At 63.4% G+C, this 25,887-nt stretch overlaps 2 protein-coding genes across 6 annotated transcripts; both read right to left on the reverse strand.

Annotated features, from left to right (window-relative positions):
* Position 1: 1 nt before the first annotated feature.
* WDR24 (WD repeat domain 24) lies at positions 2 to 5,280 on the reverse strand. The gene is made up of 8 exons (XM_004438228.3): positions 4,279 to 5,280; positions 2,952 to 3,129; positions 2,125 to 2,797; positions 1,460 to 1,578; positions 1,262 to 1,383; positions 1,063 to 1,167; positions 637 to 977; positions 2 to 501 (listed from the first exon to the last, which is right to left on the reverse strand). The coding sequence occupies exons 1-8, from the start codon at positions 4,757 to 4,759 to the stop codon at positions 148 to 150; spliced, it is 2,373 nt and encodes a 790-aa protein (XP_004438285.1). The 5' UTR covers positions 4,760 to 5,280; the 3' UTR covers positions 2 to 147.
* Positions 5,281 to 6,376: 1,096 nt separating this feature from the next.
* Positions 6,377 to 25,864, reverse strand: FBXL16 (F-box and leucine rich repeat protein 16). Of its 5 annotated transcripts, none has more exons than XM_087449318.1 (8): positions 25,644 to 25,864; positions 24,763 to 25,009; positions 23,846 to 24,027; positions 11,159 to 11,814; positions 9,673 to 10,181; positions 9,202 to 9,286; positions 8,813 to 8,876; positions 6,377 to 8,549 (listed from the first exon to the last, which is right to left on the reverse strand). In XM_087449318.1, exons 4-8 carry the CDS (start codon positions 11,801 to 11,803, stop codon positions 8,401 to 8,403), a joined length of 1,452 nt encoding a protein of 483 aa, XP_087305444.1. In that variant the 5' UTR covers positions 11,804 to 11,814; positions 23,846 to 24,027; positions 24,763 to 25,009; positions 25,644 to 25,864; the 3' UTR covers positions 6,377 to 8,400. The 5 variants fall into 5 exon arrangements, with proteins under 5 accessions (XP_087305444.1, XP_087305443.1, XP_087305442.1 ...); XM_087449317.1 differs by having other exon boundaries at positions 23,846 to 24,062; XM_087449316.1 differs by having other exon boundaries at positions 23,846 to 24,108.
* Between the last annotated feature and the right edge of the window lie 23 nt (positions 25,865 to 25,887).

Genomic DNA, 25,887 nt, shown 5'->3' on the forward strand with positions numbered 1-25,887 from the left:
CCTGCTAGTTCCCGTGGCGACCCTGCCCTGACCCCCAGCGTGGCCCGGCACGGGGACGGCCGTCGGCGGGACGGTGACAGGCGGCCTCAGACTGCAGCTCCGCGTCCTTTATTGGTTGACACGCCCAGCCCCACCCGCCGGCTGCCGTCAGGAGTACTCGCACAGGTGGCCGCAGCCCGCTGGGCAGTGCGAGCTGCCCTCCAGCCACTTCATGATGTGCTGCAGGTGGCCGCCGTGGCTGCAGCCCTGGCACCACACGAAGAGCCCCTTGACCACGTGGTGGCAGACGGCGCACATGCTGGCGCAGCGGTGGCACCGGTCGCAGACCCAGCCGCGGCTGCTCATGGGCCGCTTGCAGTGGCTGCAGTTGACGTGCAGGGTGGTGGAGGCCTGGTTGAGGCAGCTGACGGCGCGGCTGGTGCTCAGCTTGACCACCTGGTTGGACACGTTCCAGAGGCAAAAGCGCTGCAGCAGGTCGATGTAGGACGTGTACCAGTGCTCCTGCGGCGCGGGAGGGGCAGGAGGCAGGGTCGCGGCACACCGAGGGCTTTCACCTGCTCCGGGCGTGCGCGGCGCAGGGGCGGTACTGGGGGCGCAGCTGCTCCAAGGAGGCCCTCCCCCAACCCGGTCACCCACCTGGGTCTGCTCGTCGATGTCCTTGCGCACGCGTTCACCCAGCACGATGAGCACGGACACGGCCATCTGCACGTCACCCTGCTCGGCATAGAAACGCAGCATGTCGCACACCAGGGCGCTGAAGAAGTCAGGCGGCAAGCGGCTGTCGTAGAGTGCGTGCGAGACGGAGATGAGCGAGAAGGAGGAGTCCACGGGTGCCAAGGAGGCCGCATCGGCTTCACTGCCGCTCACATGGGGCGAGTCGGCCTTGTCCTGCAGGTGCTCGGGCCCAGGCGGCGTGTCCACTATCTCGTGGCGCAGCGGGAAGGCCTCCTGGGGCAGCACGTACTCGGGCTCCTCGGCTGCGAGGCAGGGGCGAGGGAGGCAGGGTCTGAGCCTGGGCCCCGCCCCAGCCTCGCCCCCAGCCCCGCCCCCGCAAGCACTCACAATGCGCGTGTTCCGGGTCCAGCAAGTACAGCTCGTCCTCCTCGCCCTCCACGTCGCCCAGCAGGTAGTCCGCAGGCACATCGCTGCCCTCGGTCTCCTCGTTATCTACCCGCGAGGGAGGGAGGGCATTCCAGGGGCCACTGGCTCTGGGACAGCCCAGCCCCGCTCCCATCAACACCCACGCCTGACCCCAGCCTACCCTCGTTGGTGATGAGTGTGGCCGAGGAGTCGAGCAGCACTGTGTCGCTCCGTGTGTCACCCTTGCTGCGGTCCAGCCGGGTCTCGCTGCCAAGCCCTGGGGCCATATCCTTCAGGTTGAAACTGGAAGCAGGGAAAGCTGATGGTGGGTGGCTGCAGCAGTCCTACCCTCTGGGGAGAGCCTGCCCCGGGTGTCTACCTGTTCATGAGCGGCAAGCCACAGGAGCTGCCCTTGCCCATGCTGTGGTTAAGGTTGGTGGTGGGCACCAGGCCAGGGCTACAGTAGATGATCCTTAACATGGTCCATGTCTGTGCCACCTAGGGGTGGGCATCAGTCACTCACAGGGGTCCTGGGTCCCCTGGTGCCCCATACAGGCCTCCTCTGCCAGATGAAACCATAAACCCTCAGCTTTCAGCTGCCTCAGGGACCCAATGTCCTGGCCTGCCCGAGGTTGGGAAACCTAGGCCCATGGGAAAGACAAAAACCCCAACCTTCATCCTGCAGGAGCACAGAAGGAAGCAAAAGTGGGAGGCAGCCAATGTGGAAAGAAGCCTGTGGTCCCAGGGAGACGATGAGAGAGGCATTGTGGACGTCTGCAGGGCTGGACGCCTTGGGAAGTCCGAATGAGCCACAAGAGGAGGCTCAAGCCCCATGACCACCCAGACCTGCACCCCAAGGATGGCACTGCTATCTGGCCAGCTCTGGGGCTCTGGGCACCCAGTTCCTGGGGTGAGGGCCAGTGCTGGCAATGGCCAAGCTGAGCACTGAACTCAGGGCAGGGTCTGGGTGCAGCAGTCGGAGGAGCCCCCGACCCTGCCCCAAGGTCATGGGCCCCGGGTGCCCCCTCACCCCAGCCCACCTACCTGGTTGCGGCCGAGCTCCCTAGCCACTTTTGCATTGTGGTCACAGAGCTCAGCCAGCGGCCGGCCAGCCAGGGCATAACGCTCAGCCGTGTCCACAAACCAGCTCATGCTGCCACTGCCAGGCTCCATCTCAAAGATGCTGAGGGCACTGGAGGCGAGGCCCGCGAAGGGCTCGGCAGGGTCCAGCTTGCGCTTGAAGAAGATGGGGTGGCGCCGATCACCAGCGTAGGGCTTGCGCCCCGACTCAGTGGCCACTAGGCTCTCCTTGGCAGCGAAGGCCAGGTCCCCAAAGAGGCCGTAGCAGAGGCCCTCAGGGTTGGCACGCTCAACAGGCTGGCTGGCATCACGGAACAGGTGCTGGCACAGCGTGCTGTCCTTGGAACCGGAGAGCAGGAAGGAGGAGTCATGCGGGTGGCGCCAGGCGATGCCTGTTGTGACATCTCGGTGCTCCTCGAACATGGCGGCTGGCACGAAAGGCCGGCGCACGTCCCACACGTAGATGTTGTGGTCCACCATCATGGAGCATGTGGCCAGGTGGTGGCGGCACTCAGGCCGCCATTTGACTCTGGCCACTGAGGCAATGGTTTGCACACAGTGCACCTCCTTGGCGCGGTGCGTGGTCATGTCCCAGACTTTCACCATCTTGTCACGCCCACCTGTGGCCAGCCAGCCCCTGCAGAAGGCCCATGAAACCCTCAGTGTCCTCTCCTGGGGTAGGAGGGCTCCCTACTGTCTGTCTCACAGGTCTTGAAGCAATGAGAGTGCCCTTCCTTCCAGGAGCCCCACCTATCCCGCCCTGCTGCCCCTGCCCTCACCCCACCCCACACCTGTCCTCGGGGTGCCAGTCGCAGCAGAAGACAGGCCCATTGTGAGCAGTGAACATTCTCTCACAGCGGTCAGGCCGCCGAATGTCCCAGAGCTGCACATTGCCATTCTCAAAGGTGGAGGCGAAGGTGAAGTAGTCCCGGATGCTGAACTGGACATCCCGCACACTCTCAGACTGGCCTGTGAGCCGGAAACCAATGGAGGAAGAAGATGAGGGGGCCTCCCCACAGGGGGCTCCAAGAGGGAGCGCGGCCAAGGTGGAGCCTTGGAGTGGCTGTAGATCGGTGTCACATGCCTGCCTGTGGCCCAGGCTGGGAGGCCTGGATGGTGGAGTGGACACCCTCAAGGACTGCGTAGGGTGGAAGGGGCGAGGAAAGGCCTCACAGAGCAGACACAACAGCCTGGGCCAGGGAGCTGGATACCAGGCATTGGATGGTTTTTGACACAAACTCCTGGACCTCGATTTTCCCCAGATTTTGCGTCTGATGTCAGTGGTTGTGCAAAGCTGTGGCTTGGCTTCAGGACTGAGTATCAGAGCACTGAGCAAACAGGAGCCTCACTGTGCCATCTGTCCACACTCCCTGGGGGTCCTGAGGCCCCCGAGGGAGGCCCAAGGAGGCACGGATGCGGGTGCCCCAGCCTCTGCCCAGTCTTTCACCTTGAGCTAGAGGTGCTGGGTCAGCCCCAGAGGACCAGAGAGGCCTTGAGGGCCCATGCCCAACCGTGTGGACTGCCACACCAAGAGCCTTTGAGGGCAGTGTCCAGCTTTCCCTCAGCACAGGTAGCTCAGGATTTGTCTTAAAAGGCCCCCCAATTCTCTCACGCCTCTGAGGGCCCTGTGCTTCACTTGGTTTCATTGAAGTGAACAAGGGAGAGCTAGCTCAAGGCTATCTAACAGGGAGCTGGGCCTGCTGGGAAAGGAACCCCGCCTCCTTTGCTTCCCTGGGCTGAGGACCCGGTAGACTTCCTGCAGTGAGGTGGCCTGGCGCTCTGAGGCAGGGGAAGAGAAGGCAGTGAAACAAACCCTCTGCCTGGGCACCCAGGTTGGCTGTGGTCTGCTCAGGCTCTGCCCTCTCCCTCATCCCACACCCAGCCTCGACTCCTGCTGGCCCCACAGGTGCATCAGAGCTGCAAGCACACTCCAGGTACCCCTCTCCTCCCCTGCTGATCCCCACCCACTCTTGCAGTGCTCGGCTGGCCCCTCCTCCAGGAAGCCGTCTGGCAGCACAGCTGAGGACCTTTGATGCACACGGCACTTTTCAACCTGCCTGGACAGGCCAGCCGCCTGCAGAGACACAGACCTGCCCGACCTGCCTCCCAGGACCTCACCTGAGAAGGTGCTGACAGAGTCCTTCCTGCGGAGGTCGAAGCACTTCATGAAGCCGTCCTGGGAGCCACTGAGCAGCACGTGGGCCTCAGTGGGGTGGAAGCAGACTTTGTTCACCGTGCGCTTGTGCTCCGTGAACAGCTGGTCCTGCTTGTTGCGAGATGGCCGGCCCAGGTTCCACGTGACCACCACGCCGTTGGTGGCCGCTGTGGCCAGCAGGTTCTCATCCATCTGGTGCCAGACAACATCGGCGCAGCTCAGGTTGAGTGAGGGCTTGCGGCCCACACGCAGGTTCAGCTTCTCCACAAACTGCTCCTCCTCAATGGCATAGATCTTGAAAATGCTGCGGCCTGCCACGACCACCTGGGCCGCGTCACGGCACACACTGATGGCATTGGCCGGCGCATCCAGGTGGCAGTGCATGGTGCGGCCCGTCAGTGCACTGCCACCCAGGGCCGTGGTCACTCGGGACATCTTCTCCATGGCTGCACAGGTGGTGGGCACAGGAGGTCAGTGAATTGGGCTGGCCAGGTCAGCCTAGGGGGAACTGTCAGTTCAGATCCTTCACCCTGGTTGGGTCCCCCAAAACTGCGTAGGCCTGGGCTGGTCGCTCTGGGTGAGCCAGACCAGGGCAGTCCACTGTTACTCAGTGGTCAGTCTGATAGGCGAGTTCCATCACCCTGGCCGGGCGGTGAGAAGGCGCCGTGGCTGCCCTGAGGCTGGTCTGTCCCATGTCTGACTTCTGGGGACGACCTTACCTGGTCAGTCCCAGCCCAGGCCACCTCTCCATGCCCCCAACGGTCAGATCTGGACGGTCGCTGGACCTTCGGTCATTCAGTCCCAGCAGGGAAGAGAGGTGGTCCCCACCGTCCACACAGTCGGCCTCCGGGAGGGGGCGGAGGGCTGCGGGGCGCGGGGGACACAGAGGGACCTCAAGGACCGAGCTGTTTAAGGAGCCCGAGGGGTCTGGCAGGGCGGGAGAGAGGAGACGCCGGCGGCGCGGACTCCTGCGGTCAAGGGCGGCGCGGGGGAGCGGAGGCGGCGGGAACAGAGCCTGAGGACCCGGCGAAGCCTCGCGCTCCGCCAGCACCCGAACTATTTCCTAAAATTGCACGGCCGGGCCGGGCCGGAAGCACCGTGCCGGAAACAGCTCGTCTCTTTCCTGGCCCTCGCCGGAAGTGGTCCGTTTCTTGTCAGCCCCTCGCCGGAAGCGGGCGCTCACACCACGAAAGTTCCGGATCTGGGAGCTGCGCTGGTGGAGGCGAAGGAATGGTCCAAGGACTGGGGTGGGGGTGCTTTCCCGGCTCCGCCTCGGTGGTTGGTCTTTTTATCGCAGTATTCTAATACCAGTGTTCATCTCTCCTCCAAGTCCACCAGCAAGTCCGGGCATCCCTCAACGAGTCCCGAATCGCGCCAGTCGTCTCCACCTCCTTCCTCGGAGTGGACCCCGGGAGCAGTCTCCGCACGGCTCTCCCTGGTCCCTCGTTCCCCCGTCTGACCCCCGCCCGGCACCCAGGTGCCGCTCTTCAGCCTAAGGCCCCCCGAGATCCCCGCCGCGCTGTGAATAAATCCCAAAGCCGCGGCCTCGTCTCTGCCGGCACGTTCTCGCCGCGGCGGCTCCCGCCCGCCCGCTGTGCTGCCTCGAGGCCGCTGCGCGTGCCGTGCTCGCTCTCCTCCGGACCGCGCCTCCTTATCACCCTTCGGGGTTCGGCCTGCGTGTCACCTTCTCAGAGGCCCTCCCTGGTCACCGCATCTAACGGGGCCTCTCCACTCACTGTCAGCTCCGCAGCGCTTGTCACAACCGTTCTTTGTTTACTGGTTATTGTCGCACACCAGTGTGAACTCCACCAGGCAGGGATCCAGGGGCTCCATGCCTGACACGACCTGTTCACGCAACCCGTTCAGTCAGTGACCCTCTCTCAGCCTCCCTTCCTCTCCTGGGCATGAGTCCTGGTCGGTCCGTGCTGCCCTGTGATCTTTTAGGACATCCCTGCCCCTCTCTTACCCTTAGTTACTTTGTGCATGAAACAGGGCTCATTTTTGCCCTTCTGGAAGGATGGGCTAAATCCTAGAAATTTGGAGGAAATATTCTGTGTGATGACTTTAATGTCTGTCTCTCCCCCTTTAAGCAATGAGAGGTTAGAAGCCTGTGTTGGTCACTGCTGGGTTTCCAGTCTGGCACAGTGGCACCCAGCCTCTGCATGTTTGTTGAAAGGACCAGTAAGTCTGATGAGTTGAGAGGCGCACAAGAATCCACAGACTGGGCCACCCAGGGCAGAGACACCATTCCCCGCCATGGGCTGATGACCTAAAAACAACTCAGACACGTCTTTTTACAACTTTTTTAATATATATTTTTATAAACAGTTCACATGATAAAATAGCACAAGAAACACTTACCAAATATAAGGTTATATCTTCCGCATATACAGGAGAATGAGGTCGTTATGTACAATAAGAAAATGATTTTAGGGGTTGGTTGGTTTTGTTTTCCTCTCTCCCCTTAATTTTTCTTCCTACAGTCGTTGGAAATGTCACAGCTTCAGTTGCATTAATACTTTGGACAAATGGACAGCTGCCCCCTCCCCACTAGGGAGCTGCGGGGAGGAGGGGCTGAAGAAACTGGCTCCTGACCCCTCAGCCCTGGAGCCTCTGGCCGGCACTCCAGGCGCGGGAAAATCTTTGGGCTGTTGAACTGTTTCTTTGCTTCAACAGCATCTCTCGCTCGCTCGCTCGCTCTTTCTCTCTCTCACTCTCTGGCTCTCTGGAAACTGGTTACTCTCTTCCAACCAGATGGGGGGGGTGTCCCAAGATTGAGTGTGTGTGCTGTATCTCCTGGGGCTCAAGGATGGATGGAAAGGGGTCCCAGCCCCCTCCTCAGCAATTGCTAAGATGTGCCAGCATCCCCCAGGGCTTCCACATGTCTTGGGATCGGACAGAACACGGTCAGCGCCCATTTGGGCAGGCAGAGGTTTGGGAAGCTGTGGAGGGTTGGGGGGCGGCTAGGAAGGAGCCCTCTCTCCTCTGGGTGCTGAGGGTGTGCTGGCCACTGGAAGATCAGTTGCTGTCTGGCGCTGACCCTGAGCCTTGGCTGGGGCCCACTTTTCCAGCTTACCCCTGATGGAGACCTGCCCAGGGTGAAGTGTAGCACTGAGGAGTCTGAGCCTAGCTGGCTACAGGGGCTGTGGTGTGGGGTCCACCTAGGACTGCTCTCAAGGCCTGCAGGCCCTGAGGGTCGCTCCAGCTTAGGGTCTCTCAAGGTGGCTTTGCCACCCCTGGGTTGAGGTGGACTGGAACCGCCTGGGCTAATGTTGATTATGCCAAGGTCACTGTCAGTCAGTCAGTCTGCCCCTCTCCCACCCCAATTCTCCCCTAGCCTGGCCAGGGCCAAGGACCTGTAGACCTGCGGGTGGAAGCGGGGCGAGCAGGAGACTGCCTCACACAATGGCAAGGAAGAAGGCAGGTCGCTTGGGCCACGCTGGCGTGTTAGGGGAAGGGTGGGTGGGGCTTAGGCTCCTGGGCGGCGGCGGGCCATGGCTTTGGGGTGGCCTGTTTACCCCTCGCGCCCCTCGAAGGGCTCCAAGTGCGGTGCAGTGGAAGATGCGGGAAGCCCTGGGGGCTCTTCCGGGCCCCTGTGTCCCGGGGGACCCAGCCCCAGTTAATCCCCCTGGGCCCTGCCCGGGATGGGGGGACAGCGGGTAACAGAGCGGGGGGGCAGGGGGGCGGGGAAGGCGGTAAGGGCGGCCGTCTGGCGAGCTCAAAGCGCCCCCAGGACCGCGCCCTGGCCCTCCGCAGCGGGCTGGCAGACGATGGAAGCGAGCATGGCGTGTGAAGGGCAGGCGTGCAGTGCGGGCACGAGGGGCATGCACAAAGTCCCCGAGTGTGCGTGCGTGCGTGCGTGGGTGGGGCTGGCCCCGCCCGCCGCCCCACCCTGCCCGGGGCGGGGCCACGAGCGGAGGGGCGGTGGCTGAGGCGGGGCCTCTCCTCGGTTCGCCCCGCCTCCCGCGCGGGCCGAGGGCGCGGGGGCTCTCCTGAGCGCAGGGCTGGGAGAGGGGGCTCAACCGCGCCCCCGCGCCCCGCCGGGAGCGCGGCGGGTTCCTGCGACGGGGGCGGGAGGCCCCGCGCTACTCGATGACGAGGCAGCGGGGCAGGTGCTGCGAGAAGTACTTGAAGAGCTCAGGGGTGGCCCCAGGGCAGTTGGTCAGCTCCAGCTCCTCCAGGTCCTGCAGCTGCACCAGGCCCGACAGCCCCGTGGTGGTCAGCAGTGGGCAGCCTGCGGGGGCGGGAAGCGGGGCGGCGGCTGAGTGGGCGCGGCCCGACAGGCCAGGCGGGGCCAGGCCGGGGCTGGGCTGGGGTGCGGCTGGGCGGGGTTGGGCCGGGATCGGAGCTTGCGTCGCGTCTCCGTCCCCTGACTCGGACCTGGGACACAGCGAGTCCGCCTCAGGTATGAGTTTGCACAAGGGACCTGGCCGGGCTGGCGGAGTCGGACTAGGTGGGTGGGTGGTCACTGTCCAGGAGGGCGGCAGGGGCTCTCACCTGCCAGAGACAAGAGACGCAAACTCCTCATGGCCAGGAGGTGCTTCAGCCCGAAGTCCTGCACCTGGACGGGAGGATGGGGCGAGTTAACTATTTCCGCTAGTGCCTTGGGGGAGCCCCACTCCAGGGGTCAGGCAGAGGGCGGGGCTCAAAACGGGGGTTTTTCAGCTCCCCAAGGAGCCCCCAGGAGGTAGCTGGGGAGTGCGGTGAGGGCCCTGGGGATCCGTGCGCTCCGCTTACGTCGGCCGGTGGGTGTGGAGGGATCTCAGACTTCTTTACAGGATCTGAGTGGTCTGGGAGCAGGTCAGGATTGTCTGGCCAGGGACTCTCCCCGCGCCCCCCACCTCCCTTGCCTACTCCCCAATCTCGGAGGCGTGGAGGGCCGGTACCTGGCAGCACCATCGCAGGTAGAGGCTGCGGAGGGACGACATGGTGGACAAATAGCTCAGGCCAGTGTCCGTGATGCGAACACACCTGTGGTTGCAACAGAACGGGGCTGCCACCTTCAAAACACCTCGCGCCGCCTCTCGGCTCGGACCCGTTCCTCCTTTTCCCGGAGTGACCCTGGCATGAACTCCCCTTCGACCCAACACAATAGCTCCTCCCTTCCCGTAGCCCCGCCCCGTCCAGGCTCCGCCCCCTCCCGTGATCCCCCGTTGGTATCACCCACTCCAGAGGTCGCCGGTTCAGCCCCACCCTGTTACAGCCACATCCCAGCTCGCGTTTTAGGAAGGCCCCACCCCTCAACTCGGTCCCTACCCCATGCGCAGCCCCACTCTAGCTACAGGCCTGTCCACTAGTCTAGGCTCCCTGCTTGGAAAGTCCAGCCGACCCTGCCCTCCACGGCCACCACGGCACACCTGTCCAGCACGAGCTCCTCCAGGCGGTGCAGATCGCAGGCAACGTACTCCAGCGCCATGTCGGTGATGCGCGGGCACCATGAGAGGTCGAGGCTGCGCAGCTTGCGCAAGTTCTCGGCCACAAGCTCGACGCCGTCGTCGGTGACCTTGGAGCAGCCTGAGAGGCTGAGCGCGGTAAGGTTGGGCAGGCTGTGCACCACGTTGACCACGCCGTGGTTGGTTATCTCCCAGCAGGAGAGCAGGCGCAGCGTGTGCGTGCTGTGGCCCTGACGCGCCGTGAAGTAGGCCAGCGCCGTGTCCGTCACGTGGTAGGCCTGCAAGCTCAGCTCAGCCAGGTTGGGCAGCAGCTGCGAGATGGCTGCGATGGCGTCGTCGGCCACGTTGATGCAGTCGCTGACGCTCAGCGAGGTGATGCGCGCGCTCAGGCTGGACCACAGCCCCGCCTCGGTGAAGTCGTTGCAGCCGGACAGCTCGAGGCGTACTACGCCCTGCATCTGCTCCAGCATCACCTGCGGCGGGCAGGCGCAGGTTCAGGAGGCCTGACCTCGCCACCGTGCCAGCCGACCTTGGTTCCCCGGGGCATGCCCTCCCTGCAGGGTGCGGTGAGGATGGTGGGATATGGGGCAGAAGGAGCCCACTGAGGGTCAGGAAGCAGTGTTCTCGAGTGTAGACTCGTGTACACATGCATCCAGCTGTACTCAGATGAGTGCACTCTGCAGTGTGCATTACAACTCAACAACATTCTGAAACAGCAGGCGGGGCAGAGAGGAGGCGGGAGCCCAGGGCCTGGCCAGAGCAGGTGCTGGGAGCAGTTGGCGTGAATGATTTGATGATTAGAGTCCAGGTCCTGGGGAAGGGGCTGCCTGCACAGCTGCTCCTCTGATCTTTGCCTCTGCGCGCCCCCATCTCCTCCAGCATCCTCCCTGCCCAAGGCCAGCTTCACAGGCATGCAGGGCCCCGCAGTGGGAAGGGCCAGTGTCCATGATGCAGATGTCTGTGTCCAGAATGGCCCTGGAGAGGGGGGCAGCAGGACCTTCCCAGTGCCACCATCTGCTCCACATCCCAGATCTGCCCACCGCACCCCACATACCCAGTGAGGGGGCAGTGCACCCAGTGGCTCACCTGCACAGGCTCAGGGTCACCTACCCTGGACTTGAAACAGCCCCCCACCCCCAGCTGTGTGGCCTCCGTGAGCTACTTCCCACACTTAATTGACTGCTTTGCTGTCACTGTCTTGAAATTCTTAATCATCTTTGAACAAGGGACCTGCGTTTTCATTTTGGACTGGGCCCCCCAGACCACGTACCCAGTCCTGCTTCTCCCACCCCAGAGCCACGAGCCTCCTCAGGGCACGGCTCCGCCCTCAGCTACTTCGCTCCTTGTTTGCCCGAGCTTCCGCCAGGGGACCTCCCCCCACCCCGCTGGGTCTCTGCTGCCTAGCTCTGCCCTCCACCCCCGTCCCTTCCCGGCCAGCCGAGGGGCGCACCTCGAGGCCAGCGTCCGTGATGGTGGACCGCTTGAGGCTCATGGCCTTGACGCCCTTCTTGGAGAGGGCATAGTTGTCGATGAACTCGCAGATGTCCAGGTCGGAGACGCCGACCAGGCAGAAGCCCTCAAAGCCTCGCGCAGCGAAGCCCTGCAGGTTCATGAACTCCTTCTCGCCGCCAGGCAGCACGTTGTAGAGCTCCTTGGCGTGCAGCACAGGCGTCAGGCCCGCCCAGAACTTGGGCTGGTAGAGCACGCGCCGCCAGGCCTTGCACACCTGGGCCAGCACGCACTTCTCGCAGGCCGAGAAGTACCAGAAGAGGCCATTGAGGATCTTTTCGTCTGTGGCTAGTGGCGGCCGCTCTGCCGGGGGCCCGGGCACCGGGGCTGAGGCTGGTCCACCAAGGGGGAACCCCCCCGGGGGGCACAGGCCCCCGGCCAGAGCAGCCCGGGGCAGCGGGGCAGCCAGGCTGGGTGGCGGGAGGGTGGGAGGGGGTGGTGGCTGGCAGGGGCGGTTCTTGGCAGCTGGAGTGCCCTTGGTGATGCTGGCTGTGCCCAGGCCGTTGGGCTGCCCGGGCAGCTTCACCAGGCCGTTTCGAGGCAGGCATGGAGGCTTGGGGTCGCCGTTGATGCCCGGGCTCGACATCCTCACTCGCTCTGCAGACAGGGTCCGGGAGGGGGAGTGAGTCTGCTGCTGGGGCAGAGCTGGGCTCCTTCCCATCCCTGGGCGGCCACTTCCACAGCACTCCCATGACCACCCACATGACAGAAAGGATCTGAGTGCAAGTCTCTCCCCCACCGACTGAGCAGCAACGGGACGGCAGGGCTGGTCACAACCACAACACTCCCTGAGCACCTACTGTATGCACTAAGCTCCACCTGCACCGGCTCACAGGGCTTTTTGACACCTAGGCACTATGGTTCCCATTTACAGATGAGGGAACAGAGGTAGGGACAGACAGACACCTGCCAGTGACTGCTCCCTGCATCTTTGCTGCCCTGATGCCCACATCAGTGCCTGCCAGGCCTGCCTCTGCTGGGCAGGGGCTGGAGAGTGGAGGAAGAGGGTTTGGGGTGATCCCTGGCCCCCCCACTGTGGGATGCCAGTATGGCTGTCTGGAGTGGTTCCAGTACCCTGTCTGAGACTCACACACCAGCCCCTGAGAACCTCAGTGGCTACAGGAGGTTCTGTAGCTCAGAATCTACCCAGAGAGAGGGCAAGTGTTTTCCCAGGGTTTACCAAGACGCCAGCACAGTGAGTCCTGGACACATACTGTCTCCTTCATCCTCCACCCAACCCATGGAGGATGGTGCTGTGATGACCGTACCCGCTGTACAGGTGAGGATACTGAGGCCAAGACAGCGTGAATTGTTTGCCCAAGGTCACAGTCAGTAAGTGGTGGAGCTGAGGCGTGGACCAGAGCTGGCTGTGAGAGGCTGTGTAGGGAGGTCCCCAGGAGGTGGGGCTGAGACCACCCCCCAGCTCCCCTCCTCAGGCCTCTGAGGCTGTGAATAGCAGCAGAGGGCACTGGGAACAGATGGCCCTGGAGAGGGGGGCAGCAGGACCCTCCCAGTGCCACCATCTGCTCCACGTCCCAGATCTGCCTACCCCACCCCACACACCCAGTGAGGGGGCAGTGCGCCCAGTGCCTCACCTGCACAGGCCCAGGGGTCACACACTCTGGACTTGAAACAGCCCCCTCCCCACCGCTATGTGGCCTCCATGAGCCATTTCCCTTCTCCAGCCTCACTTTCCGCACTTGGAAGCCTGGGAGGTGACAATGCCCCCCCACAGGACAACATGTGAAAAGGGCTAAGCATGTGAGCACTTGGAAGGTGACATCAGGTTGCTTCTGAGCCCCAGGGCCAGCCCAAAGGGAAGGGGACAGGAGTCACTGGGAGGGAGGGAAGCGAGAGGTTCTGCCTGCTCTTCCCAGCACCATGCCCTCCATTGGTGTCCAAGCCCTGGATAGGACAACCCTTGCCAGCATTCCACGTATGGGGAGGGAGTGCAGATCTGGGCTGGGACCAGGGATCTCACTGGAACACGTGGCCCTCATAGCTGCCAACCCAGCTTTGGGTCCAAAGGCCTTCCTACCCTGGTAGCCATGAGCCCTCAGTCTGGCAGTCCCCCCGGACCCCAGCGCTCCCTCCCCAGAGGAGCCTCTCACATCTTGGCTGCCCCTTCATTGCATCTCATGACCAAGTAGTAGCAGCGTCACACTGGCTGATACATGACATCCATAACAACCTTTGCAGAACGCCCACTGGGAGGATAATCATGTATTTCAACCTCAAGGCAGCAGGGGAGGGGGGGCACTACTGTTACCTCCGTTTTCAGACTGGAACCTGAGGCCCCGAGGAGTTACAGTTTGCCCATAGTGGCGGGGGCGACCTGACATGAGGGCTGCCCCAGATCCCTTAATGTCAGTATGGGAAAGGGGACCATCGTGGGACAGCAAAGCCTCATGGGGAGACAGGATGAAGCCGACCACTGGTCCCCCCTCCTGGGGCCATGGGAGAAGCTGTCCCGGCAACTCCCTCCTCTGGGCTGTGCTGAGTACAGAGGCAGCCCCAGCCTGAATACCTCTGTGTCCCCGGAGCGGGGCGCCATGACTTCATGGCTTGGGGTGCGCTGCTTCCCGCAGGCCAGGCGCGGCCGGCTCGGCGCCAGGGGCGCAGCACCACGGACAGCGCCCCTCCTGCCTCTGTGCGCGTGCTCGGGCCCGGCAGTCTCCACCGCGGACAGCGGCTGGTGGGGGCGGGGTGGGGGACCGCCCGGCGAACCAGCTCAGCAGGGAGGGGCCCTGGAGGCGGAGCGGGGAGAAGGGAGAAGCCGCCCGCTCGGCTAAGATCCGGAGGAGGCGGCGGAGGCGGCACCAGGGGAGAAATAACTCAAGAGCAGTGCCGATTTAGGTTGAAAATGCTCCCAGCCATGAGTGTGCACGCGGAGCACCTGAGGTGGGGGGATGCACGTGGATGCCCCGGGCATCAGCGGGACTCCCTTACCGTCCCCCACTGGAGCTCACATTTGCACATGCCCACAGTCCCATCCCCATCCTCCAACCCTCAGGGTCCAGCTCGTGAAAACAAGACAGCCCACGGGAGAGAGCCTACGGGAGGGAACCCACAGGAGGGAGGGGCCAGGCCAAAGATGGCCCTCAGCAGCCTGGGGAGAGTGTCCGAGGCCTGGCTGCCCCTCATCCCACACCCCCATCCCTGGCCAGAAGGCACTCCCCTCCCTGTTGGTCAGCCCTCCCGCGGTGTCCTGGATCAGAGCTGCCTCCCCACAGAGGCAGCCCTGCTGCTCCCCGACCTTGTCCATGGTCCTGCTGAGCTCCAGCTGCTCCTCACCCTGCGGCCTCATTGACTGAGCCAGAGAACCCCCCTGCTCTGTAGCTCAAAACTGGAAACACACCTTGGCCAAGGGGTCAGGGCTTGGGAGAAAGCTGAGCTCCCAGTCAGAGACAGGTTTTCCTGCCAGTTAGGTAAGAGGTCCCTGGGGGCCTGGCACGAGGGCCCCTCTGCCTGGCCCCGGCCCCACCCCCTGGCCAGAGAGGTTGCAGAGCCCCTGCTTCTTGGTCCCTGTGACTGCCCCCACTGTACCCAGGGCTCAGAGGACCTGCTCGGAGTTTCCTGCCAGGATGGGGTGGGGGCAGCTGCCAGTCTGCTGGGGACTGCCCCCCTTCTAGGGATAAGCACCAGGGGCTAACGCCAGGAAAAGAGGCTTTTTAAAAAAAATGGCCAAGCTTGCACCATTCTCAGCCTCGGGCCCTGGCGTGTTGTGCCTCAGTGTGGAGCAGAATTCTGGGAGAGGTCCCCTCCCAGGACAGGCTTTGGGGGCTCAAGGCTCCTGGGCTCACCCAGGGGAAGGGGAAGACGGTGGCCACTACTGCAGTTGTCTTGTCCTCATTGGCCTAAGCAGAGCTGGATCGGGGCCCCCTTGGGAGAGCTGCCCATGGCCTCTGTGTTACCGCAGCCGCCTCACCGCGAAGCGTGGGGGCCAGAGTAGACCTGTGGAGCATGGCGGGCTCCTGGGAGGACTCCAGAACGGGTGGCTCCCAGCTGACAGTCTGCAGATGGCCATGCTGGGGCTTCATAAGGAGCTGTCTCTTCTGCGGATCAACTCACTGGGCCCTGAGACCCAGCAAGTCCACTGTACAGCCTCGCCTCCGGCCCCTCCTCAGCCCTGACCCTACAGTCCAGCCAGATCCCCTGTCCTGCATTCCTCCCTCCCTCCCCCGCTGCCTGAGCACATGATGAGCCCCCTGCTTGCTCGCAGGCCTCCCCGCTTCTTAACCCTGCAAGCTCCTTCTCCTCCTTCCTTCAGTGTGAGCACCGCCCCTGCCTCCCGCTGTGGGACCCCCAGTGCTGAGAAAGCATCTCCAAGGTCTCAGTCATCAAATGGGTTGTCATCACTGTCTACCTGTCTGCCTCTCCCCTTAGCTGGTGACTCCTTGAGGACAGATTGCACAATGGCTGAGTGGTCTCTGAGTGCTTGCTGAATGAATGAACGGTTGGAGAAATGAGAAATTGCTGTCCAGTTAGCAGGGTCATGCAGAAAGGGGTGTGGCTGCCAGAGGCCCAGGAGGCTTGATGGAGGACAGGTCAGATTAAGAGGAAGGCAGTCAGTGGGGGAGATGTAGCTCAATTAATCAATCCGGTTGTGACAGAGGCTAGTGTCCACAGAGAGGGGAGGCCACCGGGGTTGGAGTTGGCCTGGTGTCAGAGTCTCTGAGTAGGCTCCCAAGACCCTCAGGCTTGGAGCTGGCCCCCGGGTTATTCAGACCCTTGGGAAGAGAAGAGCTTGTATCTCCTTTTCGGCTGAGTCCCCTCTTGGGAGCTGCAGGGTTAAGGAAGCTGGTTACGCGTGTCCCATAATCTGGCCAGACCCAAGGGGAAGGGGACAAGAGCCCCTGGGAGGGAGGGAACAGGTGGTCTGGCTCTGCTCTTCCCAGCACCATGCCCCCCATTGCTGGGCTGAGCCCTTCGAACACTGCCTGACCAGGAGTGGGGAAAGCGAAGCTCAGAGAGTGAATTTTCAGAAGTTGCACCAACTGGGATTTGATCCCAAGTCCCCCAGTCTGTCTGACTCCCAAAGCCCAGGCCAGACACAGTGGTCCAGAGGGCAACCCTGGGCCCCCCACCAGCCTGCTGCTGGCCCAGTGCCCTCCTGTGGCCTCCTTTCTCTGCCCAGTTCTGCTTCAGACCCCTGTGCCCTCCCAGCCTGGGACCCTGGGCTGGTGGTGTCTCCCAGCATTTTCCCTGTCATGCCCTGCTCTCCTTCCAGAGGCTGCAAGCTGCATGTCCACCCCTGGGACACTTCTTTTGGACTGCTCATGCCCAGAAAACCCAGAACCCCTAAGGGCCCCCAGCCTGGAGGTCTCTTCCTCCATCCCTGATGCCCCCATCTGACACAGCCTGTCCTGGATGCTGCGGAGCCTGGCCCCAATAGAACACGGACCCCTTGCCCGCTGAGGACTGTGGAGCTGGGCAGGGCATGGAGAGCCAGAAAAACTCACATCAGGTCTATCCACGGTGGCAGCCCCAGGGGCTGGGGTGATAACAGACGTAGCAGGCTGACAAACTCCATGACAAGCCCTGTGACTCAGACACATTCACATCCCTGCCACCTTGCACATGTCCTAGTGCCAGCGCTCCCTTCCCGCCTCCAGCTCGGAGATGCTCCTGGGGTGCAGGCTGCCCCACCCGTACACCAGGGGCTCTGGGAAGGGAGCACGTGGGCCACACAAGAGACCCGAGTTGATGTTCCAGCAGACTGGATCCTGCAGCCCAGCTCAGAGCAGTCAGCCACGTAGGACTGGGTCCAGCCACGTGGGACTGGGCGCCTCGGGGAGTGATGTGGCACTCCAAGCCTCATCTCGGCCCTTCTGCTCTGAAGGACCTGAGCACCTCCAGGGCCTAGGCCTGGGGTGTCCAGTGCCTGCTGCTTTGGGCGGCTGCCTCAAACCCTCCCCCTGTTCCCCGCCAAGTCGGGGAATGTGGCCTGAGCTCACCCTCTGTGGCTGGTCTGGCTGAGGCTCCTCTCGGGCCACCCACTTAGCCCACAGAGCTTCCTTCACTGCCACCGCCACTCTTCCCCATGCCAGCCCTCGGAGACGCAGCAGCGAGCTCCCACGTGTGACCAGACAGGAGCTGTGGGTGGCGGAGCAGTGCTAGCCGAGAAGCCCCTTCCCCACCTCGGGGCGAGATGTCTCCTTGGCTCTCAGTGGCACAGGCCTTCCTGGGCCCGGGCCCAGCTGTCTCGAGGGCACCAGCTCCCTGCACCTTGGGGGCCACTTGTTTCCTTCTGATCAGCCAGAGTTAGGACTCACTCAAATGCCCTGGAAGCGGGCGTGACTGGAGGGTGGGGCCTGTCCAGTGAACTTCCCCAGCATTAGAGGTCCTTGTAGGCCCAGCCCAAGGTGGGGGGCAGTCAGGGTAGGGGGAGCCAGGGAGTGGAGGTGGCAGGCACAGGGTAGCTGAGTCCTGGGGTCTGAACAGCCTGCCCTGCACTGCCCGTGTTTACGACTGTGGCTTGAATTTCCCTCCTCCCCTGACAGCTCCTGATCCAGCTCTGTGGTCCTCCTCCTGGGCCAGCGGGTCTCCCTCAGGCCTCTGCTCTAGCCTGTGGGACCCCAAAACCTCTCGGGGGCCCAGCCCAGCCCAGGTCTTCTGCTCTGAGGCTGCTGTCCAGCAGCCCTCAATGGAGTCAGCTGCAAGAAGGGGCCCTGTGCCCTGCCTGGCACCAGGGAGGCCTGAGCTGACCCTGGTCAATGGGCCCTGGGAGGTGGCAGGTGTGGGGAGGGGCCTGACGGAGGGGGCAAGTGAAGCGACATCCGCCATCTGCTCTCTCTGTGGAGGAAAGGCTTCCTGTGCAGAGGCCGGCAGGGGCTGGAGGAGTGGCCACTGGGCCTCGGGTTCCCTGAGGCTCCAACAGCCAGGCCTTCTGTCTTTCTGGGGTATGGGTAGGGGACTCTCCCCACCTGCTCAAACTCCCAGGAGGACAGGACCCCCTCCCCAGCAAGTCTCAGGGTGCCCAGTTCCCCCTTCTGAGGCCCTCCAGCCTTGGCCAAGGCCCGACCCCTCCTCCAGAACCAGGCACGTGGCCAGCCCCTCCCTTCCCCTTGTCCTCCCACTGTGGCAGCTCCACACAGGCCCGGGTCCAGAAGGTGTCCAGAGGCAGACCAGCCCCTGAGGCAGGCGACCACACAGCTTTTCCTAGGGTATAATTGTATATAGCACCTGTCTCATAGGCCCAGGGGCTCATGGTGCAGCGGTGGGCACCCACAGTGCAGCAGGGGTCCAGGACCTTAGCCAACCAGGCGGGCTGGGAACCTGCAATTCTGCTTCCACGGGGACTCAGTCAGGTGGCACGGACCCATAGCCCTGGTCCAGTTGTCATGGGAAGCCAGCTTTGACCAGATTCGCCACTGGGGTGAGGGGCTGTGGGAAGGCCTGGCAGGGCCCGAGGCCCAGTGGCCGCGGCCAGGAAATGGGCTGCGGTTACTGAGGCCTTGGTCGGTGGGTGGCGGCGGCATTGTCCCAAACCCCTTCCCGCCCCTTCCTTATTGTGGCCGCTGTGGCGCTGGCGTGGCCTGGCCCCCTCCCCAGCCCGCAGCCTGGCCCGGCGCACACACCTTACCTCGGCCCGGGCTCCCGGCTCATGCCACGCTGTCCGCCGGGCGTCCTCCCGTCATGGGGAGCCCGGCATGGGCGCCGGAGAAGCGGGGAGGCGGCCGAGGTGCTGGCCTGGCCGGCAGGGCCCGGCCGTACCCCGCGCCCCGCGCCGGCCTGGCCGGCCCCCTCGGCCGCGCCCCGAGAGGAGCTCCCCGGTGGGAGAGGATCGGTCCCCCGAGCCTCCCACCGGGGAGGCTGAGGCTGTGCCCAGATAAATAAGGCCGCTTTGCAGGGAGCCGGGCGGGCGCCTCCTCCCTCCCCTCGCCCTCCTCCCCGAGCTCCTCCTCCGCCCTCCTCCCCGCGCTCCTCCGCGGCCGCCGGCGGCGCCGCGCGCGCCCCCCGCCCGGCCCTACGCGCCGCGCCCTCGCGCGCTCCCGGCGCCGGGAGCCAATCGGGTCGACGAGCTAGGGCGGGGGCGCCGAGGATGCCGAGCCCCGCCCCGCCCGCCCCGCCCCGCCGCGCCCTGCCGCGCGCACAGCGCGCTCCCGCCACGGCGCCCACGGGCACGCGCCAGCCCGGCACGCACCCCCGCCCCCCGCGCCGCGGGTGCCATCACAATAACAAACCCCCGCGCGCTGCGGGCGGGGAGGGGGAGGGAGGGCGGAGGGAGGGCAGAGGAGGGCGGGAGAGGGAGGGAGGCGAGGGAAGGGCAGGGCGGGCGGCCGGAGAGCGGTCCCGGGGCTAGCCCTGCCCGCGCAGAGCGGTGGGGACCCCGAATCCTGCGGGGCGAAAAGGACCCAAGCCCTTTGGCGCCGGCGGTTGGCCCGGGTGTGCGCGGTCCTATGGGGCTGGGGGCCGGCCCCGCGCGTCCCAGCCCTTGGCTGCCACCCGATGGCGAGGACGGTCCGACCGTCACCCTCCCGGCCCCTTCTGCGGAGCCGCTGGGCAGGTCCCCTTCAGGACCCTCACATCTCCTGTGCACCTGCTGGGTGCCAGGCCCAGGAACCCCCTCAGTGCGGGACACATGGAGGCCCGCAGAGCCCAGAAACAAGTGACCAACAGATCATGTCAGAGAGTGATGAACGCGATGAAAGTTCAAGAGGGCCAACGTGCTTGCGGGTGGGGGTGGCTCCTGAGGACAGGACAGGACAAGCCCCTTGAGTGGTGACCCAAGAGTGAGATGGCAGGTGAAGCGGTCCAGGAAGGAGTGTGCAAAGATCCTGAGACCTTAAGGAACCCGGGAAGTTTTCTCTGGAATGGACTGGATGGGGGAGCACCCACTTTGCAGGGACCAGGCTGGGAGAGAGGGTGGGTGTGGAGGGCTCTATCGGGGCCTCTGGAGACACCAGGACACCAGGCTCAGAGCAGAGGACGGAGGCTAATGGTGCCCATCCAGCGGTCTCCTGGGAGCAGTGGCTGAGGGACCAGGTGTGGGGAGAGCAGAGTGAGGTCTTTGCATCAGGGAAAGAGCCTCGGGGCTGAGAGGGAGGCCCCTGAGAGTCTTGATAGGCATGAAACCAGCTGGTGTTCGCAGCGTCTTGACGGGAATCAGGGCCCAGTGGGGCTGGTGTGAGGTGGGGGCCGTGGAGGGCGGGGGAGCCAGGCTGGTTGGGGGCATGCGTGTGGTTCTTGCTGTGTGGGAGAAAGTGGATGGGGGAAGGCGGCTCTCCCATGTGGTGGGGACTGAAGAAATGCGGTGTTACCCCTGTGCTGACACTGATCAGAGGGGGAGGCTTGGCGTGGCTGGCAGGATGGGGTGCATGAAGACATTTGGGGTGACTGCGGAGTGTTGTCCGACCCATCCGGCCACCTCTGGTGTATGGGTCTGGCAGGCTGGCCTTCCAGCTCAGCCTCCACTGTGTGTGTGCGGGCGCAGGCTGGTGCAGACCCGGCGTGGATGGCACACTGACTGGTAGACAGGGTTTCACCTCACGCTTCAGGGGGTTCTTGCTCCTCAGCAGGTGCCAGGGCCTCAGGCAGAGAGCAAGTTGTGCTCTCACAGGGGCCCGAGAAGGCTGCCTGCCTCAGAAGAATCTGAGCGAAGAGCGCTCACTCTGCAAGATGTGAAATGCTGTTGCAGAAGGCCTACGTGCTGAACACCTGCGGACCCCGCTCACCTCTCCACCTCCCACACCCCTTCCCGGCCAGGCGCCTTCGTCTCCCTCCTCCATGGCTGATGGTCTCTCTCTCTGCCCCCACCTGTTCTCCCCACGATGCAGAGGGACCGCTCTGCTGGGCAGATATGGGCCTGGTCCTCCCAGGGATCTGCTCTTTGCTGCACCCTTCCAGCCCCGTCTCCGGCACTGCAGCCCACAGCATTCCCTACACCTGGCCCCTTACTCTTGGAGCTTCGGCTACACTGGCCACCGTCCAGGTCCAGGAGGGCACCATGGTCCTCACCTGGAGCACCCCTCACCTGGAGCATTCCCTCACCTGGAGCATTCCTCTCATGGAGCACCCCTCACCTGGAGCACCCCTCTCCTGGAGCACCCCTCACCTGGAGTGTACCCTCACCTGGAGCGTACCCTCACCTGGAGCACCCCTCTCCTGGAGCATTCCTCAACTGGAGTGTACCCTCACCTGGAGCACCCCTCTTCTGGAGCATCCCTTAGCTGGAGTACCCCTCAGCTGGAGCATCCCTCACCTGGAGCACTTCTCACCTGAAGCACCCCCTTACTTGGAGTACCCTTTACCGGGAGCACCCTTGACCTGGAGCACCCCTTACCTGGAGACCCCGTCTTTTTTTTTTTTTTTTTTTTGGTAAGGAAGATTGGCTGTGAACTAATATCTATTGCCAATCGTTCTCTCTCTTTTTTTCTTTTTGTCTCCAAAACTTCAGTACATAGTTGTATATCCTAGTCGTAGGTCCCGCTAGTTCTTATGTGGGATGTCACTTCAGCATGGCTTGATGAGCATTGAGTAGGTCTGCGCCAGGGATCCGAACTGGCAAACCCTGGGCTGCCAAAACGGAATGTTCCAACTTAACCGCTACTCCACCAGGCTGGCCCTGAGACCCCTTGTCGTGATGTCTGGGCACAGTGGAGTCTCCCCAGTCCAGGCTGCTGGGAGTTTCCAGGTCTGGAGTTGTGGGAGGTGAGGACCAAAGGCTGTTGACACATCCTGCCCTGAGACCTTGGAGGGCTATGAGAGAGGGAGCCACTGTCCTATCAGGGAATAGGGCTGCCCGCGGTGGTGTTGCCCTCAGGCCCTCGAGGCCTGGGGCAGCGGCTCTGACACTCCTCACAGGAGGTCCTCTGGGCTTTCCTCGGGGGGCTTGGGAGCTGTACTTGTGCCCTGGAGCCTCCTCCCTGGGTGGGCCTCAGGCAAGTACTTCCCCTCCTGGGAAGTGGGTCTGGGGCCCAAGGGGATGCCCTGAAGGTCCCAGCACAGCACAGGTAGTGAGAGCCCAATGCTGGATAGTGACTAGGCTGGCTCTGGAGCCTCCTGCTATGGAGCCACGGGGCCAGATGGACACTGTGCCCCTCACTGCCTCTGCCCTCCACCCAGAGGCAGGGGCCCAAGAGCACCTGGGGGCAAGGGGCCTGGGGGGCAGGCAGGCCACAGGTGTGTTCGGCTGTTCTCATCACCCAGCAGCTGGAATGGGCACCCACAGAAGTGAGAACCTTGCAGCCTGGGGTGGCCGTGGTGGCGGTGGGTGGCAGGCAGCAGGACCCTCTGCTGCCTTCCAGCTTCTGCTCCCTGCCTTCCCTCCTCCTGGGATCCAGGCACAACCCACCAGGGGCAGGGGGCGGAGCAGCCAGGGCTGACGATGACTCAGGGCCCAGCTGTCACCACGGCAACCTCGTTGCCTAGCAATGGCAGTCTCCCAGTAAGGGTTGTCTCCTAGCAATGGGATATTTTCCTGAGCCCTGGCTGGAGCCTGGCAGCTATTTTTAGGTCCGCTGCAAATCAATCTGCAGCTGCATTTTTGGCTCTGGAGAAGATGCAAGGTGTGCAGGGGGTGAACTTCTCATCACAGGGAGGGGAACATGCCCTCTGCAGGAACCTTGCCCTGTGTCCCGGGGTACAGGGCTGTAGGTGGCCGAGGCCAGATTCCGCCTGGCCTGGGGGAGTGGGGTGCAGGTGCAGGGGAGCCAGAGGTTGCACAGGCTGCCTGGAAGAGTTGGCAGATATGACCATCTCTGTGATGGGGTCTCTGAGAGGCTGGTCACTCCACACCCTGGGGCTCCCTAGGTCAGGCTGGGCAGGGGCGATCCAGGCCAGTGCTCATGGTGGGCCCCATCGGAGCATGTCACGGGGTGGCCCAGGTTCTGGCAGGCTCCTGGCACCCCCTGGCTCTCAGTTGTGGGAACTGTGCCCACTGTCCCTGGCACCAGCCCCATCCAGGGATGCAGCACCCTGCCCCGGGCCAGCAGGGTCTGGGTGACCACAGGCTCAGCTAGGGACACCGGCAGGGCTGGCCTCTGCTCATCCCACGTCTCTCCCTCTCTCCTGCTTTTGCTGAGATGGGAGCCCAGGCAGGAGGTCTTGGGCAGCTGGGAGACCTTGAATCCTGTCTGAGGGCTTACTCACCTTTTCCTCAGGGGCTCTGTTCACTGTCGCCTCGAAGCCAAGGCCAAACTCTCCCGTGGCCGATGGGCCTGGGGCTGGCCCTACCCGCCTCCCACTGGCCACCTTCCTGGCTCCTGGTTGGCCCTAAGCTCCATCCTGTGGCCCCCAGTCCAGGGGCACTCTTCCCGCCCCTCGTCCCGCTTCGGCTCCGCCTGGCCTGCATGTTGCTCCCCCAGGCTCCGGCCAGCCCAGCCCCTGCCTGGGTCATGCGTGCTCCTCGCCTGTGCCCCAGCACCGTGGGCTTCCCACTGGGGGCCCTTCACCCTAGGGGCGCCTCCCCTGCTGGAGGCCAGGGTCCCCTGTCGCAGGCACTGTGCAGGGCTGGGCTTGCCTTGGACACTGCTCCTCATCCCAGCATCAGCTCCAGCCCTTGCCAGGAACAAGGTTTTGGGTGGGAATGGAGAGGCCCCTTCTGGAGGATCAGGGCACTGAAGGATCTGGAGCTAGGGGTACGTGAAGGAACCCCCACACTGAGCACAGACAGCGGGGGTGTTACCTGAGGTCTGGGGTATCACTCATTCACCCATCAGCTCGCTGGTACACACAGCCACTCATTCTCCAGGTACTTGCTGGACCCCCACAGCATCGAGGCCAGGCAGGGCCTTCTGGGCTCCCTGCCCGTGGGCAGCAGACCTCTGACAGCTGACACCTGCGTGCTTCCCAGGGTGGGGCCGGGAGCTGTGAGGAGAGGCGGTCCCTGTCCAGGTCGTCTTCTGCGGGTGACAGTCGGCATCATTGCCCGGCCCCTCGAAGAAGAGGCTGGAGCAGGGGGCAGGGAAAGCCGGGTGTTGAGGGGACAGCTCAGGGCCAGGTGTGGACTCCTTCCAGATTCACTAGCCAGGAGCCCCTCCCTGGCACTCACCGACTGGGGCCCATTCTCTGGGGGAGAGTGGGCACGGACAGGGCTGGGGGAGGTCGGTCTGAGGCTGACCCCTCACACTACCACCAGAGGGCGCCTGGAGCCCACTGTGGGCCTCAGAGGCCCTAGTGACCCACCAGAAGTGGACCTGCGGCCTCTGCAAGGGCAGCTGTGGTGGCCCACCCGTCGCCCCCGCCCTGGTGCCTCCTTTGCCTTCCCTGTGCCCAGCCCCCTTCCTGTCCACCCTTTTCTTTTCTTTTTATTTTTAATTGGGTAAAAAAACATAAAACCGTCTTAACCATCTCTAAGTGTACAGCTCAGTGTCATTAAGCACATTCACAATGTTGTGCAACCATCACCACTATCCATCCACAGAACTCTGCATCTTGCAAAACTGAAATGCTGTCCCCATTAAACACTCACTCCCGCTCCTGTCTCCCTCTGCTTTGGCACCCCCTTCTACTTCCTGTCTCTATGAATTTGACTGCTCCAGGGACATCATATAGTGGAATAATACCATATTTGTCTTTTTGTATCTGGCTTATTTCACTTACCATGATATTCTCTAAGTTCCCCCAGGCTATAGCAGGTGTCAGAATTTCTTCCTTTGCAAGGCTGAATCATATTCTTCTGTATGGGTGGACCACATTGTGTTTATCCATCACCCATCGATGAACACTTGGGTTGCATCCACCTTCCGGCTATCCTGATAGCCGGTTCTCACGCCAACTTGCTCAGGGCAAAAGGCCACCTGAGCCTTGTAGGTGTCCGGCCCCTCTTTGGCCTGGGAGGGCCCTGGGGCTAGGGGAGGAGGCAATGGTACACTCAGTCTGGCAGCGGCTCCAACCTTCCCCTTCCCCTTGGGGCCACCTGCCCTCATCTGTCAGCCATGTGCTTCAGGCCCAGGGGTAGCAGGAGGGCTGGGGTTGGGGACAGTGGTGTGGAAGGTTCACGAGAATCTACACTGGTTCCCGCAGACCCCAGCTAGAGCTCTCAGTGACCTCAAGGTTCCAGTGTGCGGCTGGACTCCTGGCCTCATGCCTAAGGCCCTGTGATCCGACCCTGGGGTTTCACCAGGCTGTGGGGCTGCCAGGCTGCTGAGAGCCCCATCGACTGGGTCCACACCTCAGGGCCTTTACCAAGGCTGTCTGCTCCTCCCCTCTGCCTGGAATTCTCTCCAGTCTCCACCTGGACAGCTGCTCCCGGTTCCTTGCCCTCAGGAGAGGTCCTGGCAGCCGAGAAATCTCTGGGCCTCCCCACCAGTCCCCTCTGCCTTCACACTGACCCTGGGCCACTTCCTCTTGGAGAGTTGGCCCCATTTCAGCTTGTCCCGACCTCCTGGGGACCTGATTTGGAGGCTCAGGGCTCTCCTGCTCCTGCTTTTCCACAGTGCAGGCAGCCCCAGTACCTCTCCCCTCATCCCTGGGCTACCCACCGCCTCTTGGGAGAAGTCAGCAGGGCAGGATTCGGGGCGGGATGGGGGCTGGAAGCCCAGGTCCCACTCTTGGAAAGGGCGCCGCAGAGGAGCCGCCCTCCACCGCAGAGGTTCCAGTGGGCACCGACGCCACCCCCACCCCGGCCAACGGCTCCGAGGACAGTGGCCCGACCAGGACGGCGTGCGCGGCGAGGCCGGGGTGGGAGGACCTTGAGCGGGCGACACAGAGCAGGTCCGGCCGCGG

Source organism: Ceratotherium simum, chromosome 26 (genome assembly GCF_057802395.1).
Source record: "Ceratotherium simum simum isolate JZ-2026a chromosome 26, ASM5780239v1, whole genome shotgun sequence".
In the NCBI taxonomy this organism is placed as follows: domain Eukaryota; kingdom Metazoa; phylum Chordata; class Mammalia; order Perissodactyla; family Rhinocerotidae; genus Ceratotherium; species Ceratotherium simum.